This window comes from Calidris pugnax, unplaced genomic scaffold (genome assembly GCF_001431845.1).
Source record: "Calidris pugnax isolate Ruff unplaced genomic scaffold, ASM143184v1 scaffold69, whole genome shotgun sequence".
In the NCBI taxonomy this organism is placed as follows: domain Eukaryota; kingdom Metazoa; phylum Chordata; class Aves; order Charadriiformes; family Scolopacidae; genus Calidris; species Calidris pugnax.
In genome coordinates, this window is record NW_015090859.1 from 280647 (window position 1) to 298314 (window position 17668).

Below are 17668 nucleotides of genomic sequence, written 5' to 3' on the forward strand. Positions count from 1 at the left end.
CAAAAAATTGGAATCAAATTGTATGAGGTTGCTAATATATGTTGCATTTAGCACGGGTAATGACTGCATACTTGACGTTAAAAAAAAAAAAAAAAAAAAAAAAAAGAACTGTATTAATGTAGCCAGTACATATAATTGGTATTTGGATTATGGCATGATTATTACTTTGCAGACAGGGGACTCCGTTATCACTCAGTCATCAACGAAGTAGCTGCGTTCTGTGCTCATCTCATCTCTGAAGCTGAAAGAAGAGCTAGTTATTATCTTCAAGTGGGGTTATTAATGAGGGGAAAAATCATCCCCAATTACTGTGAAGCAAAATATTTCAACATTTACATATCTGAGACTTTAATTTTGATCTAGTCCTTCATGAGTTCTTAAGCTCAGACTGTATTCACTTCTCCAAACGTTCCCACAGCAACATATTGAGGGGAACTTACACCTGTCCAAGTGCTGGCTGCCCCAGCTGTATGCTTCAGGGTCACAGAAACGCTGCCCATCTCATCCTTGTACTGCCAGAGACAGATTTCCACTGAGATTCCTTCGTGCCACACCATAAGAATGGAGTCTCAACCGTAGGCTCCACTAGAGAAGTAAGAAATTCTGACCTGCCTATACAGTCTGTGTTCACAGTCCTTTTTTTCTTAACTAGAAACCGTCTGCGATTTATTTGAAAGGGCTAATTTCACCCTTTTGCTTTTTTTTTTATTTTTTGAACAAGGTATTGATCCTTGTGAAATTAATGGTTTGGAAGTTTTGACTCTGAACCTCCTAGAATAAAACCTGAGCAACACAAAGGTGATGATTTAAATTCAGTTAAACATGTGGGCAGTAACCGAGAGACGGGAAAAGTGCTGTCCATACTGTGAATCCATCCATCAACACAGATGCGAGGGTCTGACCTTGGCAGGTTCAGGAGGTAGGGACGTCAAACACAGTTTGCAGTCAATTGGAAATGTAGCTACTAGACAAAGAAAACTCAATAATTACACAGCTGTTTCAGTAGATTGCAGATTTCCTAGAAAACAATAAAACAGCCATCTGTGAATGGAAGAAGTAAATCATCTTTTTTTTTTTCATTCAAAAACTTAATTCCTGAAAGTCATCAGATATGCCGTCTGTAAACTTCTTATCTCTTTTCAAAACCCACAGAGCCTGTAACCAATCGGTGTGGATTTCTCTACAGCATTTATGCCCATTAATGCTTTGTTGATTTACAGTGAAACTGCTGAAGAAAGGACTGTCTTGGACAGCCATATAAATATTAAATTAATTTCTTGTGAAGGATGGCTGCTATTACACTAAATATTAAATGAATTCATAATACTTGGACATTTGCAATAAATCACTACTGGGACTGCATACTAACATCCCATTCCAAATCTTTTCTTTTTTTTTAATATTAAAGCCATGGAAAAGGACCGGTTGCTCTCAAGGAAATGTACAGCTTTGTAACACTGGAGTCATTAATAAATTCCCACGGCACAAGGAGGAGTTTTAACTTAGTCCCATTTTACAGACAGGGGGAGGAGGCATGAAGGGGCTTGGATTGAACTGCAATCACAGGAGGTTCAAACCCAATCTGTTTCTCATGAGAAACATCACAGTAAATTATCAGCTCCTGACAGTCCTTGTTTTGCTTGAAGTGCTCTGAGCAGCATCGGCAGAGGATCTGGCAATGTGATACCAGAAGGCTGAGAGCATTTGCCAGACTCAAAGGGAGAAAGAGCTGGATGTAACGTCGAATCTCCAGGCACGCAAAGTGGTTACTATCAGTTCACCTCTAAAGATCTTGCCCAAGGCCACAATGGGAAGGATGAGACTCCTCAGGTTTTGACTAGCAGGACTAGACTTGGCAATTGAAGTAAGTCATCTTCTCTCTTTAGAGAGCACAGATCTCAGTCTCAAAAGTTTAGTAAAATTCTCAGTGGACTAAGAAGGTCTAAAAATCAATTCTTTATTTTTCTTTTGTTAAAGTAGAACAAAGGGTACATCAGCAAGTTCATTATAGCTCTCTGTTATCTGAAGGGTAGTAGCTTGAGTGTAGAAATTTATGCCAGGGCTAACCATGTAGAGTGGAAGCCGTCCTCGTAAACAAAATTGAATGACTGTCAGACTCATCTGCTCTTTAATGTGCAGATGGGTGTGAATATATGCATCTCCTTCTTTCCAAAGATTTTTGCTTCTATGCCTTAAATGGTCTAAGTCACACAAGGTTTTTCTAAGGAAAATTTGCCAAGGTATTTAAATTAGACGCAAAAATTAGAAAAGCTGCTACCACATAGGAATATTAATTGTTCATTATACAGGGCTTTAGTTCACATAGTTACTTTGCATGTGCAAAGCTGCCAATTAAAGAGGCTCAAAGTGCTCACTGCTGCACAATAGCCGTTTCTCCAGAGCCCCACAATGGCTATTGTATTCTGTCACTGACCTTTAGACACCTTCAAATGCATATTGACACAGTATGCTGGGATCATTAGAGCTATTGTTTCAGAGTGCCATAGGGAAAGGAGAGTCTTACAATTTCGGGAAGAGCTTTAAAATTTGATACTATGATGACATCAGTGATATTTCTTAATTAGAGAATAAGAGAAACACCAAAATATTTTTCTGGTGTATCAGGTGAATTCCAGCATGCACACCTATCACAGTTCCCACAAATGTCCCTTCCCATCAGGGAAAGATGTTTATCAGGGGCGTTTGGTCTGCCTTTCTATTGTTTCCAGGGGAATTTATTTTGTATTTTTGACCTGATGGTGCCATATGGCCAGTCTCCCTTAGCTTCCATGGATTCTGCCTGAGTGAACAACTTGGCAGGATGGATTCTTTCATCCTATAAGTGACAAATACCCTTTTAAACAGAGTGTATGGTTGGAGCCAGCGGTACGCAGGAGACTGGGATCTGGAAGTGTATTTCAGACTCTACTCTTCAAAAATCGGTGGACCTTGTCTCTGTGATAAGAACTTTGTTTCATTTTAGTTCTTCCATATCTAAGGTATTTCTGTTTTCTTACACATCTGAGACAGCTAAAGAGTGCAAACAAGAACTTTGGGAGCAGAGACATCAGATACTACAAGTATATTTATTGTAGTAAATTCAAATATCTTCTAAAAGCTTCTATTTATTTTATTGTAGCCCTCCTACTCTTTAAAGCTGCTTTGAGAAATTACTTCAGTAGTCAGCACATAAAAGACCATCATTTTAAACCTGGCATGGGACATTTTGTCTACAGAGAATAAATAAATTACTGGCTTGTATTTCCAAAGAGTGTTCCTGCTTGAAGATAGAGAAAGAGTTTCTGTTCCCTAAGTATTGCAGTTGCTGGGTTCGTTTTTATCCCCTGGGATCCTATTACAGAACAAATTATCAGATACCGCTAAACTTCACAGCCCCGAGTCTCTGAAGATAGTCTTGGGTAATGGGTTGCACTTCTGACAGAAGAGGAAGAAATCTGACAGACCTTTTGTGAAACTTCTTGTGTCATTAAAAGAAATGGAAAATTTATTGCACAGCGTTGCTCATTGCAACTCTAGCCTAGCGCTGTGCGACATGTACTGGAGGATGGCCAGTTTCTGAATACAGTCCCTCTAACCAATAAACTTTCTAGCTGAAGGACATAATATTTGGTATTTGTGTGTGCTTGAGGAAAATCTGAAGCAGGATTTCTCACACTGCTATAAAAACCACAAGGTCAGATGTGTTTCTTCACTAATGCAGGCTGAATGGTGGTTTTTTTCACATTAATTGAAAGGGTGCTGTTATTTTGTTTTCATTCCTCTGTATCAGAAACCCTTGTAGAACTTTGAAACCTCCCATGCACTGCCACTGCAATTGCCAAGTGTGAATATTGTGGTCTGTCTTCAAACATCAAGGTGATACCCTTACCTTAACACATGAGGAGAAGTGACCCACTTCCGGCAGGGAGACGCGAATAGGTGCAGCTGTGTGATGTGGGATATGAAGGAGACCATGTGCTGGAAAGAGCTATTAAACCTCTGTCTTGTGCCTCCATTCTCCCTACAGCAAATCTCCATCTGGTAGCAAACAAGCAGATGAGCGCTTTTCTAGCAATAGGCTGGGATCTGAAATGGCTCCTCAGACCCCTGTGCTTCCCAGCTGAGATTTTTAGCCACTGGGCCTGATTTGTCAGTTTTGGGGGCTCACGGAAGGCAAAAACAGGGGCTCTGCAAATGAAGAACTGCCCACAGTACAAGAACATCAGGTTTGAGACCTCTTAAGGAACCTGAAAGTGCATAAGTCCATGGGACCTGATGAAATCCTCCACAGGTGCTGAGGGAGATGGCGGATGAAGTTGCTAAGTCACTTTCCATCATACTTGAGAAATCGTGGCAGTCTGGCAAAGTTCTCTCAGACTGGAAAAAGAGGAACATAACCCCGATATTCAAAAAAGGAAAAAAAGAAGACCCAGGGAACTATAGGCCAGTCAGTCTCACCTCTGTGCCTGGCAAGATTATGGAGCAGATCCTCCTGGAATCTCTGCTAAGGCACATGGAAAATAAGGAGGTGATTGGAGACAGCCAACATGGCTTCACCAAGGGCACATCGTGCCTGACAAATTTAGTGGCCTTTTATGATACTGCCACACACTTGGTGGACAAGGGCAGAGCAACAGATGTTGTCTACCTGGACTTGTGCAAAGCATTCGACACTGTCCCACATGACATCCTGGTCTCAAAATTGGAAACTAATGGATTAGATGGATGGACCACGCGGTGGATAAGGAGCTGACTGGGTGGCCACACCCAAAGGGTTGTGGTCAGTGGCTCAATGTCCCGATTGGTGGCCAGTGACGAGTGGTGTTCCTCAGGGGTCTGTACTGAGACCAATGCTGTTCAACATCTTTGTTGGAGACATGGACAGTGGGATAGAGTGCACCCTCAGCAAGTTTGCCAATGACACCAAACTCGGTGGTGTAGTTGACACACTGGAGGGAAGGGATGCCATCCAGAGGGACCTGGACAGGCTTGAGACATGGGGCTCATGCAAATCGCATGAAGTTTAGCCAAGCCAAGTGCAGGGTCCTGCACCTGGGACATGGCAACCCCAGGCACAAACACAGGTTGGGCAGACAATGGCTGGAAAGCAGCCCTGAGGAGAAGGACTTGGGGGTGCTGGTGGATGAGAAGCTTAACACGAGTCGGCAATGTGCACTGGCAGCCCAGAAAGCCAACCGCTTTCCTGGGCTGCATCCAGAGAAGTGTGGCCAGCAGGTCACGGGAGGTGATTCTACTGCTCTACTCTGCGCTTGTGAGACCCCACCTGGAGTACTGTGTCCAGCTTTGGAGTCCTCAACACAGGAAGAATGTGGATCTGCTGGAACGGGTCCAACAGAGGGCCGCGAAGATGATCAGAGGGATGGAGCACCTCCCCTATGAGGACAGGCTGAGAGAGCTGGGGTTGTTCAGCCTGGAGAAGGCTCCGGGGAGACCTTGTAGCGGCCTTTCAATATCTGAAGGGAGCCTATAGGAGAGATGGAGAGAGACTCTTTGTCAGGAAGTGTAGTGACAGGACAAGGAGCAACGGTTTTAAATTGGAAGAGGGGAGATTTAGATTAGATACTAGAAAGAAATTCTTTACAGTGAGGGTGGTGAGACACTGGAACAGGTTGCCCAGAGAAGCTGTGGGTGCCCCATCCCTGGAGGTGTTCAAGGCCAGGCTGGATGGGGCTTTGAGCAACCTGGTCTAGTGGGAGGTGTTCCTGCCAATGTCAGGAGGGTTGGAACTCAATTATCTTTAACGTTTCTTTCCAACCCAAACCATTCTATGATTCTATGAGAGACAGGATTCTCCTGGAAGAGAGAAGGCAGCAATGTGGTCGCTGCCTTCTCTGTATGGGAAGTTTGTTCTTTTGCTGTCCCACTGTAACTGTGCTATTTCTTTCAAAAGGCCCGTGATTACTGCCTGGGTGGATTTGAAAATGGAGATAATCATTGCAGTATGTTAGGTCCTTACTCTGCTGAACAAGTTGAATCCCTGTTGGATAGGGAGGGATTTTCATAGGGTCTTTATTCCTGATAGCTCAAGTCCTACCTGGATTCACCTCTAGTCGTGGCAGTTTTGGGAGGTTTCCTGCCGCACACATTGAGATTTTCAAAAAAAAAAACAAAGGGAGTTTGTATGTCTGCTCACTGCTCATATTTTGTTTGGTTCCTTTGCAGAAGGAGAAGAAGAGCGGGCTGTTGAAACTTCTAGCAGGAGCATCAACAAAAAAGAAGTCACGCTCCCCACCGTCCGTGTCCCCCACGCACGACCCCCAGGCAGCCATCGAAGGAGTCCTGCAAGGAGCAGTGGGACCTGAGCTCTCCTCCCTCTCCAGCCACGGCAGGGCCGGCTCATGCCCTATCGAGAGTGAAATGCAGGGAGCCATGGGGCTGGAGCCTCTGCACAGGAAAACAGGCTCCTTGGATTTGAATTTTTCCATCCCTTCTCCTGCCAGGCAGCCCCTCTCTTCCATGGCAGCTATTCGGCCAGAGCCCAAGCCTTTGCCCCGGGAAAGGTAAGCTGTGTATCTCCTGAGGTTGCCTGCGTCCTCGGGGAGCAGTTGGAGGAGGGCTGCAAGTTTAACTTGCTCAAGGGTTGTTGCAGTTTTGCTGCTCCGTCGATTGACTGTAGGTGGCTCGGCTGTCTTTTAGGAAAACAGGGCTTACATGCATCTGCCCATTGAAAATCATTTGACACACAGTGCAGGTTTAATGTTCATTGGTTTAAAAAGTGGTGAGCAGCACCTGTCCATGACACCGTACAGCCCTCATCTAAATATGGAGGAGAACAGTGCTTTCTCAGCCAAATGATGTTGGCAAAGGCCACTTTTTAAGTGGATCCCTATCTTTCAATGAACTTACAGAGTTGTCATGTGGCGTTTCCTACCTGGGGGCAACAGGGGTGATGTGTTTGCTCATCAAGGCCCTTTCTGGTCTCTTCTGCAATACCAAAGACCATTTCAAATTCTCCATGTTTAGGATACTTACAGGCAGTGCGATCTTCGGTGACCTGTTACCAAGAATGTAGCTCATTTCTAAAGAGGAATGTACCAGTGATTCTGGAGTTCATTTCAGCAGCCTGCTGACCTTGGAAGCTTGGTAAAGAGCAGGCTTAGGAATGGCTTGGTGGCAGTCTGTAAGAGACTGCAGACAGGCCAGACATGGGAATTTTTTTACTCTAGATTGGGCATTTTGTCTGAAAGAGGTGCTCTTGTTCAAGCGCAGCTATTAGACTTGAGGCAGAAATAAATACAGGCAAGTCCTTCAGCATCTTAATGAAGGCAGTGAGAGCAGACTATCACAGTAGTCTCTTGTCCTTAAAATCCATGAAAAAGCAATTTAGTAAAAGGAGTGAAAAACCAATCCCTATTTAGGCGCACTTAATTCGGTCTACATCAGTTTAGATTAATGCTATATGAAAAGCTAAATCAATATAAACCAGATTTAGCACCAGTGTAACTAAATCAGTGGAATGCTGCACCTTTAGTTAAATGTAGCTATGAAAAGAAGCTGGGAAGAGCATCCCTTGACGACTCCAGAGCTGGCTTTTGAGGTGCTGCTCTCAAAACTTTATTGTAGAGAAGTCCTGACACATTATTTAATATGCCAGGGTTAGTCCCACATCCTACAAATTTCTCAGTTCACCTCAGGATGATCCAGATAGTGAACATTTAGTTGATGATGATTTTAAGTGGCAGAATAAAACCAGAGGAGCATGGGTTAGCTGCATCTGCTCTGCCATGCTGGAATCAGGAGTAAATAGATTTAGACTGTTAAAACTGAGTAAATGCTTCCAATTGCAGTATATGATGGTAAGGAACTTACTCTGATTTTAAGCATTTTAATTCCTGAGTCTTAAATCCGAAAATAAGCTATAATTGAAGTAACCCTAATTATACACAGCAGGCAAGATTCTCTAATTGATTTATGAATTAACTTCCATATCATTGGTGTATCTGCATTCCTTAACTGATCATATGGGTTTTTTCATGCCCATAATGGGAAATATTAATTACCTTCATGCACTAGGAAGGATAATGCTTAGTCCTGGAATAATCTGAGCAGATACATTAAACACTTGTCTCCTAGAAATTCATCCCACATCCATCTGTGCTCATTAAATCATCAAATTGCTCAGAAGTACCAAATTATATTTTTTTTTAAACAAATTATGGTTTTCAAACCACTTGTTCTTTTCACATCTGGCAATAGAGGAACTTGCATTCAACGTCACTCGGCTCCATATTTTGCTTGTTTGCATTTTGGTGCATTTCATCCACACAGTAGGAGCAATTCTTCGAGAAAGAAAAGGGAGGAGAGGGAAAAGAAGGTTAGATAAACAGATTCAGATGCTGGATGAAATTTTAAAAAGCATTTCAGTGCACTTAGCTGTACTTGGCTTTCTGTCTCCCAACGCCCATCTGCGCGCACAGAGACAGGGCCCTGAAAGGTTGGAAGAAGTAGCACATTCCTTAATATTTACGGCATTCGAAAGGAGGCTCATGCAGGCAGCAGAGCCCCGCGACTTCTCCCATAGAGGCTGCCTTACAGGTCCAGCACTCGCCACATCCAGGCAAGTGATCAAACCTGAGCAGTCAACCCACTAGCCGTAGAGGAGGGGCATTAAAAGGCTCTGATTGCTCAGTGCTCACGATTTAAGGGAAGAATTGTCTATTCCGCAGCCCTTCCTGGGAGTTGCAGCCTCTCGGGCAGGAAGGTGAAGTGAGCATCGCCCTCTCAGAGATGCTGCTAATGTTTATGCTCTCCTTCATTTTTTGTACACAGGGAGAGCGAGGAGAGTAATTATTTTATCTTATCAACTCGATTTTCCAAAACCTGATTATGGATGGCTGGATTAGAATGGAAATTGCTCCTAGCTCTCTCGTCATTTAGCTTTGCTACTTAACTGGTGTGCTGATATAGTTAGTGCCCATCTCTGGCTGCTGGGGGTAGTTTCCCACTATCAGTTTATAAAGCCACCTTCCTTTAGCTGCTCTCTGCCATAAAGCATCCAGCAGCCTGCGCAGCGGAGCGGAGAAATTTCCCAGGTGGTGTCCTTGTCACTTTGCGTTGCAGTGATTGACTGTCAAGCGACTACCCCACCAGGCTGCCTGCCCCCCACACGCTCTTCTCCACCTACCGCTCCCACCAGCTTCTGCTGGTGCAGGCAAACAGGACCCAGTACCAGAGGTGCACGGTGGTCAGGCAGAGCCTGGGCCACAGACTTGCCCACCTCCCACCAACGCTGTCGGTTCACGCAGGAGAGGGGTGTGCAGTCTGCCTAGCAGCCCCAGAGCAAAACATTTAGCTTGCCACCCCCTTCAAGAAGATATGACTGCACGTTAAGCCAAGCAGGAGAGCCGAGCGTGCATGTGTGCGCCCATGAGTCATGTTCCCCGCGCTGCCTGGCACCGCTCCCAGCTGCAAACCTGAGTAAAACATGTCACGCATTGTTGACTCTTTTATAGTAACTGGCACTAATTCTGCCATCTTACATTCTGATAAAGCGGCCGCATCCAGACTTACTGTCACGACTGGCGTAGCAGTGCTGTGTTTCTATGTTGTTTTTTTTTCCTGGAGCCTTCAAGCAAGTTGTAAGCAGAACGGCGCTGGCAGAATAAGATGGGAGCAGGGAGTTTGACCTTTAAAATAGACCCCTCCGTGTTTCCGTGTGTCCTTTCTACAAATCACTGCCACGTTAGAAATTGAGATCCCAATTCAAGGAAGCATTCAAGCATGTGCTTAATGCCCATTGACTTCAATTTTGCTGTGCGTGTATATCTTCTTTGCCAAAAGGGAAAGCAAAGGAAGGATTTTTTTCTTTCCTGGAAAGTGATACTAGAGAAATGACCCCAGGAGTAGGTTCTGACTGAAACAGTGACATGTTTGCACATGGTTAAGTGCTTCTCTGACTAGGGGTACCTGCCTTAGGACTGAGAAACTAGAATTAACCACCTCAGAAACTGAATCCTGCAATATTTCCAGCAGAAGAGTATAAGATCCAACTGAGATTTGTTGTTCTAAGGCTGCTGATTCAGACACTGTAATATGGTGAAGCGGGTTCTGGCTTGCAGTGTGTAGAGGCAGTTTGCAGGTCTCTGCAGTCTGCCAGTAAAAGGATGGAGAAATAGAGCTCTACTGATAAGCAAGAGCAGTGGTTAACTGGGCCAGATGCCTCGTTTTCACCAATTATCTATCCCACATGAAGCTAACTGTGTATCCTTAACACACAAGGAACCAGACACAGGACTGGACTCCTGAAACCTGTCCTGAGTGCATGATACTTTGACAAACAGAAACCTGCATTAAACATCCAAACCCAAGCACTCTAAATGGGATTGGATTGGAGATTAACCCTGCAGACCTGATTTGCCTCATTGTACACCTGTTTTCTAAAGTTCCTCTACCTCCATCAGTGTCCTGAATGCACGTATTTACTCATTGAGCAGGTACTCAATATTTTGGGGTTTTTTTTCTCCGTATCCAGGCCCAAGCCCAGCCCTTAATTACTGATCAGTTCTGATCAATACTCTTCAATGCCTGTCTGTGCATGCCGACAGAGAGCCTGCATGAGTAATTTAGAGCAGACAACTGACTCCTACGCAACTAGGGTGCATGAGATGAGTCTGTGGAAAGTGTGGCACGAGGCTTTGCAGCTGGAGGAGGCAGAGAAGCCACTTTCCCCACACCTGTACTACTCAGTGAGCTTAGCTGTGGTCACTCACTAGACATCCTCCAACCTCTGTGAAAGATGGAGTGGCTTTGGCAGCCACACAACTCTTCCATGTCAGAGCCTTGACTCACGTCCAGAGCAAGACATTTGTGCACTCAATGAGGCAGGCATCCTATGGGAAAAATAGTATGCAATCATGTAATGAGAGATTATATTGCACACAAGCAAAAGTGAAGTCATGGGCAATTTTAGTTCCTCTTTCAGATTCATGGGTGTGAAGCATTCCAGTTCTGTTAAGGTAGTGGATGTCCTTATGCATCTACATACATGACATTTTTAGTTACTTTGCTCTTTTAAAGGAAACGAACCCTTCCATCATGTAACATCTATTTAAGGTTAGGAGTCACAGCTGCACCTTGCAGATGTCAGCAGCAGTTGCAAAGTGAGAGCTGGGTGGGAGAGGCGTTTCTTTTGACTGCAAGAATGAGTGCTGTGAAGACATGGAACAGTGGGGTTGCCAGGACTTTGCTAACAGCAGAGGGACAGGGATGATGGACCCTTTCCTGGCTCCCAGTGAGATCATTGTTGCCAGGGTCCCCGTCCCACCCTCAGCCCCAGTGCCAGCCTCTACCCATGCAGTCTCCTGCCCTACAGGATGTCATGTCCCGGCCCCACAGGATGTCATGTCCCGGCCCCATGCCCCCTCCCACCGAGGCTCTTTGCTCTCCCAGACTCAGCTCAGCACAACTGCCCCCCCTCAGCAGCCATACCCATTCTCTTAGAGCTTCCAGTTTTCATCATGGTCCCATTTCTCCCTCAGCTCCCAGTTTTTCTCCCATCAGCCTCTGTCTCCCTCTACGCTCTCCTTCGCCTTACCCTGCTCTCCAACTCCCTGAGGTGTCCCGGCCCATGCAAACCCCATCCCCTGTCCTTGCTGATAATACTCACAGCCTCTTTTTATGCATTTTGTCTTGGGCACCAAGGACCCTACCCAAGTCACTGCCCATCCTAGGGATGAAGTGCCCAACCCAAGGATCCCATAACAACTGGCAGTGGGGAAGTCCAACATCAAGTTTGTGCCCTGAGAGAAAAAGATGAGAGGAGCCTGTTGCTGGGAAAGGAAGAGAGACACAACCTCTGAGATCCTGTAGAGCTAGGACATCTTGAAGCATGAATCATCAGAGATTTTACCTTCAGTGCTCATATCACAGAATCACAGAACAATATGGGGTTGGGAAAGGACCTCTGGAGATCATCTAGTCCAATGCTGCTTCCAAAGCAGGTTCACCTAGAGCAGGTTGCACAGGAACATGTCCAGGCGGGTTTTGAATGCCTCCAGAGACAGAGACTCCACCACCTCTCTGGACAGCCTGTTCCAGTGTTCTGCCACCCTGAATGTAAAGAAGTTCCTCCTCATGTTTAGATGGAACTTCTTCTGCTCAAGTTTGTGCCCATTTCCTCTTGTTCTGTCACTGGGCACAACTGAAAAAAGATCAGCCCCATCCCCTTGACACCTATCCTTGAAGTATTTATAGGCATTGATCAGTGCCCCCCTCAGTCTTCTCCAGACTAAAAAGACTCAAGTCCCTCAGCCTTTCCTCGTAAGAGAGATGTTCTAGGCCCCAAATCATCTTTGTAGCCCTATGTACAAGGCTCTACTAAGCATGTGCCATTTCAGGGTGGTTTGAATGCTCTTAACCCGACCGATAGCAGGTGATTTATTGAAGGACACCATCCTTGACAGACTAGTGAGGCCACAGGACAGACCTTTGCTCCTAAGTATGAGGACCAAAGAGCAGTTTGTGGAAGCCCTCACCTGGGTCCTCCTGGTGCTGCAAAAGCCCTCATGTTAATCCTGGAGGGGATGAGATCATTTGGGCTGAATGTGGGACTCTTAGCCTGACACAGTCAACTGCTGGAGAGTTTGGGCCAAAGTGGTTCACATTTGGCAGCATTACAACTATCTGAAAGTACGATTTACAACAGAAAATACCAAACATTGTTAATCTAGGGAGAGGTGGTTGCTACACTTGTCATCACAATTGTTGCCCAGCTAATTAGAATTTTTAAAAGATTGTAATTTAGAAGTGTAATGTAACACAGACAAAATTGAGATCACTCTGAGATCCATCTAAAATGCCAGGAAGCAGTTTGGTGTAAGAAAACTACAGTTTTATAGTAGTTTCTCAAAGAGGGGACAAAAGGGGAAATGAAAAGGAGAGATATAAATAGAAGTACACAGGACTGCCTTTTTGGGAGTGAGGGAGGATGTCTGGGAGAAGCAATCTTTTCTGCCAAAAAAATATGGCTAATATATGTATTTGCAATTCAGTTCCAGAGGATAAACTAGGCTGAGATGCCACCTGGAGGTCTGGAGGGGCGGCACAGCAGTGGCGCCGTGCTGCTGCCCGCTGCCTCTCCCAGGGCCCGCTTCAAAAGCCTCTCAAGGGAACAACAAGCACAAACATCTTTTTCCATCTCTCATGGAGGATTTCTTAACTGATTTTCAAGGTCTTTCGTATCTAAGATTTCATTATTCTATCAAAAACACTTTGGTGCTATCCTATAAGGTACCATAGTTAATTAAATTTAAACCGTAGCGTTTGGGGCTTCCTTAAATGGGAAAAAGTACTTCATTTGGGAATGCAGCAACGGAGATTTATTTTTCCAAACCTCTAAGGAGATGCTGTGTGATAAAAGGGCTGAGATGCCCTTTTATGACGATGGGCACATTCCTGTTGAGCGTGGTCACCTCTCTCCTTGTGTGAACCATTTAGGGACTACCAGCTCCTAGGATGTAGTCTGGCTTTAAAAGGATGGCTTTGTGCCTTAGGTATGACATGAGGTGTTGACAGTCCCAGCTGTGTCTTTGGGGCAACCCTGCCCAAGACACCACCTTTTTCTTTCTTTCTGTTTCCTGATCTGTCAAAAGGGCCTGCAAGTGCCTCTGCACCACCTGGCTGCTGTTGAGGTCTGACCCTCTTCTTTCTCAAGGCCTCTTGAGAGGTCCTGGTCCAGAGCTCCAGTGCTCCGTGACTGCGTGTAGAGTTGCGAGATCTGAAACTTGGCATCATCTTAGCTACAATTGTTCCACTCTGATAATTTAATTAATCAACACTGCAGCAGAGTGTTTGAAATAATGTGTGCATTCATTTGCATAATGGCTGTAATTGGCAAAGCTTCATAATATAAGTGTAGCAGTTCCTCAGATGATAGCGTGATAGACCATATTCCTGCAGCCAGCCAGCAGCACACGTATCAGCCTCTGTTACTTGCTTTTCCACAGAGGAAGGAAGTGACAACTAGATTTATTGACTGAGGGACAGAGAAGACCGGCAGATTTTCAATGGCACTTGAACACATATATTTTCTACATGACTGTGTTGCTGTGTCAAGATAAAAAGGCTGTAGTCAGGTTTTAGAGCTTTTCCAAGTAACAGCATGATTGGCCGTGGAGGCATCTAAACATAGAGCCAGAGCCAGTGTCTTCAGTGTGGAGCCCCTAGTTTCAGAACCTTAGTCACTAGGTACCTGGGCAACATCTGAAAAGAAAATTAGTGACTGACAGTGGAGAGTCCTTTTCTTTGGTACCGTCTCACTGGGAATGGCTCCAGGGAGTGGTCCAGAGCCTTCAGGGCACATTGAATTCAGTCTTGGAGGACAGGATATTATTTGAAATAAATACATGCCTTATAACAAAAATGACTGAGGCATCAGTGGCCATGCAGTGGTTGTGGAAATATTAATCCTCAGGAGATAGGCTTTAAGTAATCAATTAGCATCTTTTAACCATCTTACTATATTCATTACTTTGCAATTAGCAGGACAGTTATTGATTGTTAAGCAAATGCCAGATGACTGCAAAAGTACATGTGCTGAAGAAACAAACCAGTTGTGTGAGCCGATGCAGGCAGGATGCAGGAACAACCATAAAACCATGGATTAAAGGCAAAGAACAATTTAATGTCAATACCTCATGGATCGGGGAACCTCTGAAGCAGCACCTGGGCAGAGGCAGGCAAGCAGGGGACACAGGCACTGCGGAGCCAGAGTCCTTATTAGCAAGAGAGTCCTTGTTAGCAAGGGAGTGAGGGAGCGAGGGAGCTCCCACTTGCTGTTTGGGCCTGTATTTCGAGGATTCAGGCAGGCAGAGTTTTCTGCTGTGCTTTGATCTCTTCAACAGCAGGGCAAGAATCCCAGGCGTGTTTGATAAGGTGCCCCTGAGTCCATCCCAGGCCTATGTTATCTGAGTGCAGATGTTCTACTTCTTGAGCACACAAAACTAAGCAACAATTAGTGTGATAGATATGTTTTCCAGCACCCCACATGCGAGTCACTTGAGCGTGTTTACAGTCCTCCTCGCCAATCTTCCGTTACTTTCCCACAGCAGTGGGGAAGTACAGCAAGTGCACCCATGTAAAAGGACACAGTCTGTGCTCTCAGGAGGACACTTGCTGATAAACCTGAGTACAGAACAGCTCTATCAGGATCAGACCCTTCATTACTTCGTTAAAACGAAGTGACACTTGAAAGTTCCTGGAGAGCCCTTCAAATGATTCAGGACAGGGGCTCCCTCTTGGTTTGGAGGGTGCTTCTGAAGTCATTTGATACCCCTTAATTTTAGCTTCCCTTCCCCAGGTTTGAAGGACCCAAAGTACCTTCCCAAGACAAATAATTAGAAGAAAAATGTGAACTGCTTTAGCCAATCTCTGCCTATATCACGGGGCAAAAACCCCGTTTTTGGATAGAGCAGGTGCAGTGCACGTTCTGGCAGAGGCAGATGCAGCGCCAGGAGAAAGCAGGCGAGTCCCTGGCACAGGCTCAGTAGACCTTTTCATGGTCTGTTTCCAGAGTACGTCCCCATCAAGCCCTCAAGTCAAGTTGGCCAGAGATCTCCCCATCATACTGGGGAAAAAGAGCCTGAAAGCAGGGCTGGCTTCTAGGGCTGGCGTTACAGGTCAGCACCAGAAATAAGGAAAGGACCTCAGTAGTCAATAGTGACTTGCAGGTGTCACGCTGAAGAACCTCTAAGGTGCCCTCCATGGGATTTGGGGGTGGTGGTGGTTCCTTTCCTGACAGCCAGCCTCTCTGCTTACACATCCAGGGGAGCATCTGTGAAGGTGGGGGCTCAAGTCAGTGTAAAACCAGTCAAATGTCTGGCCTGGTAGAGTCTGCCGGACACGTGGTCCCTGGCTGCTCCTGCCAGGCACAGGTTCAGCTGCTGGCTGAGCAGATCTTTGTGGTTTTTGTCTCCAAAGGTACCGCGTTGTCGTCCCATACCCACCACAGAGTGAGGCTGAGATCGAACTGAAGGAAGGTGACATTGTGTTTGTGCACAAGAAGCGGGAGGACGGCTGGTACAAAGGGACGTTGCAGAGGAACGGCAGGACGGGCCTCTTCCCGGGGAGCTTTGTGGAGAGCTTCTGAGGACGGCTCGCCGCTCTCTCAACTGGAGGAGCTTTCAGGGGAAACTGCATAGCACAAGAAGAGACAGCAAAGGGAAACTGGACTGATAACCACTGCCATTTTTATTTCCAAAGACTCCCCCCCAGGCCCTTCAGTCTACAGCTCCGGAGACGCGGTGTCCCGCTGTGCTCCTGAGACCACGTGCGGTGCATACAGTGGTATGTTGAAGTAGTGCCTTCCACCTGGAATCACAGACTGAAAGGACGCCCATCTGGACTGTACGTAACCTAAACTCTGGCTGTTAACCCTTTGTGTAAATTATAGAGAAGATATCTTTAAAAAAAAATTAAGAGGAAAGTTGTTATATTGCTGTAACTTATTTGTCAGAGCTGCAGTGTTCTTATTACTGGCCTATGCAAGATGGATTTGAGAGTTCAAGGAGGTGTGCTAGGAAGCTCTTAAACTGGGATTTTGTTTTTCCCGAGGGAAAAAGTGGGAGGGGGAGGGGGGGAGGAAACCCCAGCTAAAGATGGGTGCATCATCGTGCAAGAAAGAATGAAGAGTCCAAAATGTTAACGTCATGCTTTCTATATACCTCAAAGATATGCTGCGCGAGTTTGTCGGTGAGTGTGATAGTGCTCAGAGTCCCCTACCATCCGGTGTCCCGGCGCTGCCACCGGGGAGGTCCTGGAGGAAGTACAGCTCCACCATTAAACTGTGGTTATTTGAGCAGAATCCCTTTTGCCTGTCTTCTGCCCTTATTATATGCAGCATGGATTTTTGTCCTTCGGTATCACTTTCCATCGCTTTTTTGTATGACGTACCTTTTTACTGTAAAAATTGCTCTACTTTATATATATTCCTACTAGATCCGACATTTCCTCTTTTTCATACATCTGGTGCTATTTTTTTTAATGGTTAAAGATTTGATTTGGTTAAACAGAGAGGCTGCAACAAGATTTGTGTTCAACGTATGAAATTAGAAACGTACCTGAAGATGGAGATCAGACTGCTTGTTCATGCTTCGTAGAGGAAAAGAGAAAAAGCTGCTCGGTCACCGATAAACGTACGTAGGGGAGTATGTCTGTGTAACACGCACACACTCGCTCTCTCCTACGTATTTAGAGTGGCTGAAGACCCACGCTGAAGCACAGCGTTCTGTCTGGAGAGTGATAATTACTCCAGAATTGGAAGTAATTCCCAGAGGAGTCGTTTTAATTGACTTTTTCATGGCAATAAGAAGAACACTGCAGGTTCTAGCACGCGCAGGGACCGTGGAGTTTTCCTCTGTCGTTGCATCACAGAGACGAGAGCTGATCTGTGACGGCTGTAATTAGCGTTATCGAGATGTGATTTCTTATTGTAGAAATGTACAGTTCTGGAGACTGTTCGATTTCTTAACATGGTCAAGCTACCATACAAACCGTATCAGGCAATATAAGCTTCCATCTACCAGGGACTTAAAGGTGCAATAAATGTAAAGCGAGTTTAGCCGGTTATCCGTACGAAGCAGAATGAGAAAAAAAAAAAAATTCCACAATATGATTGTGAGAGTATTTAAAAAGACATCGGCTCTTGAGGAAT

At 45.3% G+C, this 17668-nt stretch overlaps 1 protein-coding gene across 1 annotated transcript in view; it reads left to right on the forward strand.

Moving 5' to 3' along the window:
• Nucleotides 1–16427, forward strand: part of SH3RF3 (SH3 domain containing ring finger 3) — a gene marked incomplete at its 5' end in the record, with an annotated part of 252232 nt that extends 235805 nt beyond the window's left edge. The window contains 2 exons of the mRNA XM_014944078.1: nt 6184–6521; nt 15937–16427. Coding sequence (XP_014799564.1) covers nt 6184–6521; nt 15937–16105 — 507 coding nt within the window. The remainder of the gene's footprint in view (nt 1–6183; nt 6522–15936) is intronic.
• Between the last annotated feature and the right edge of the window lie 1241 nt (nt 16428–17668).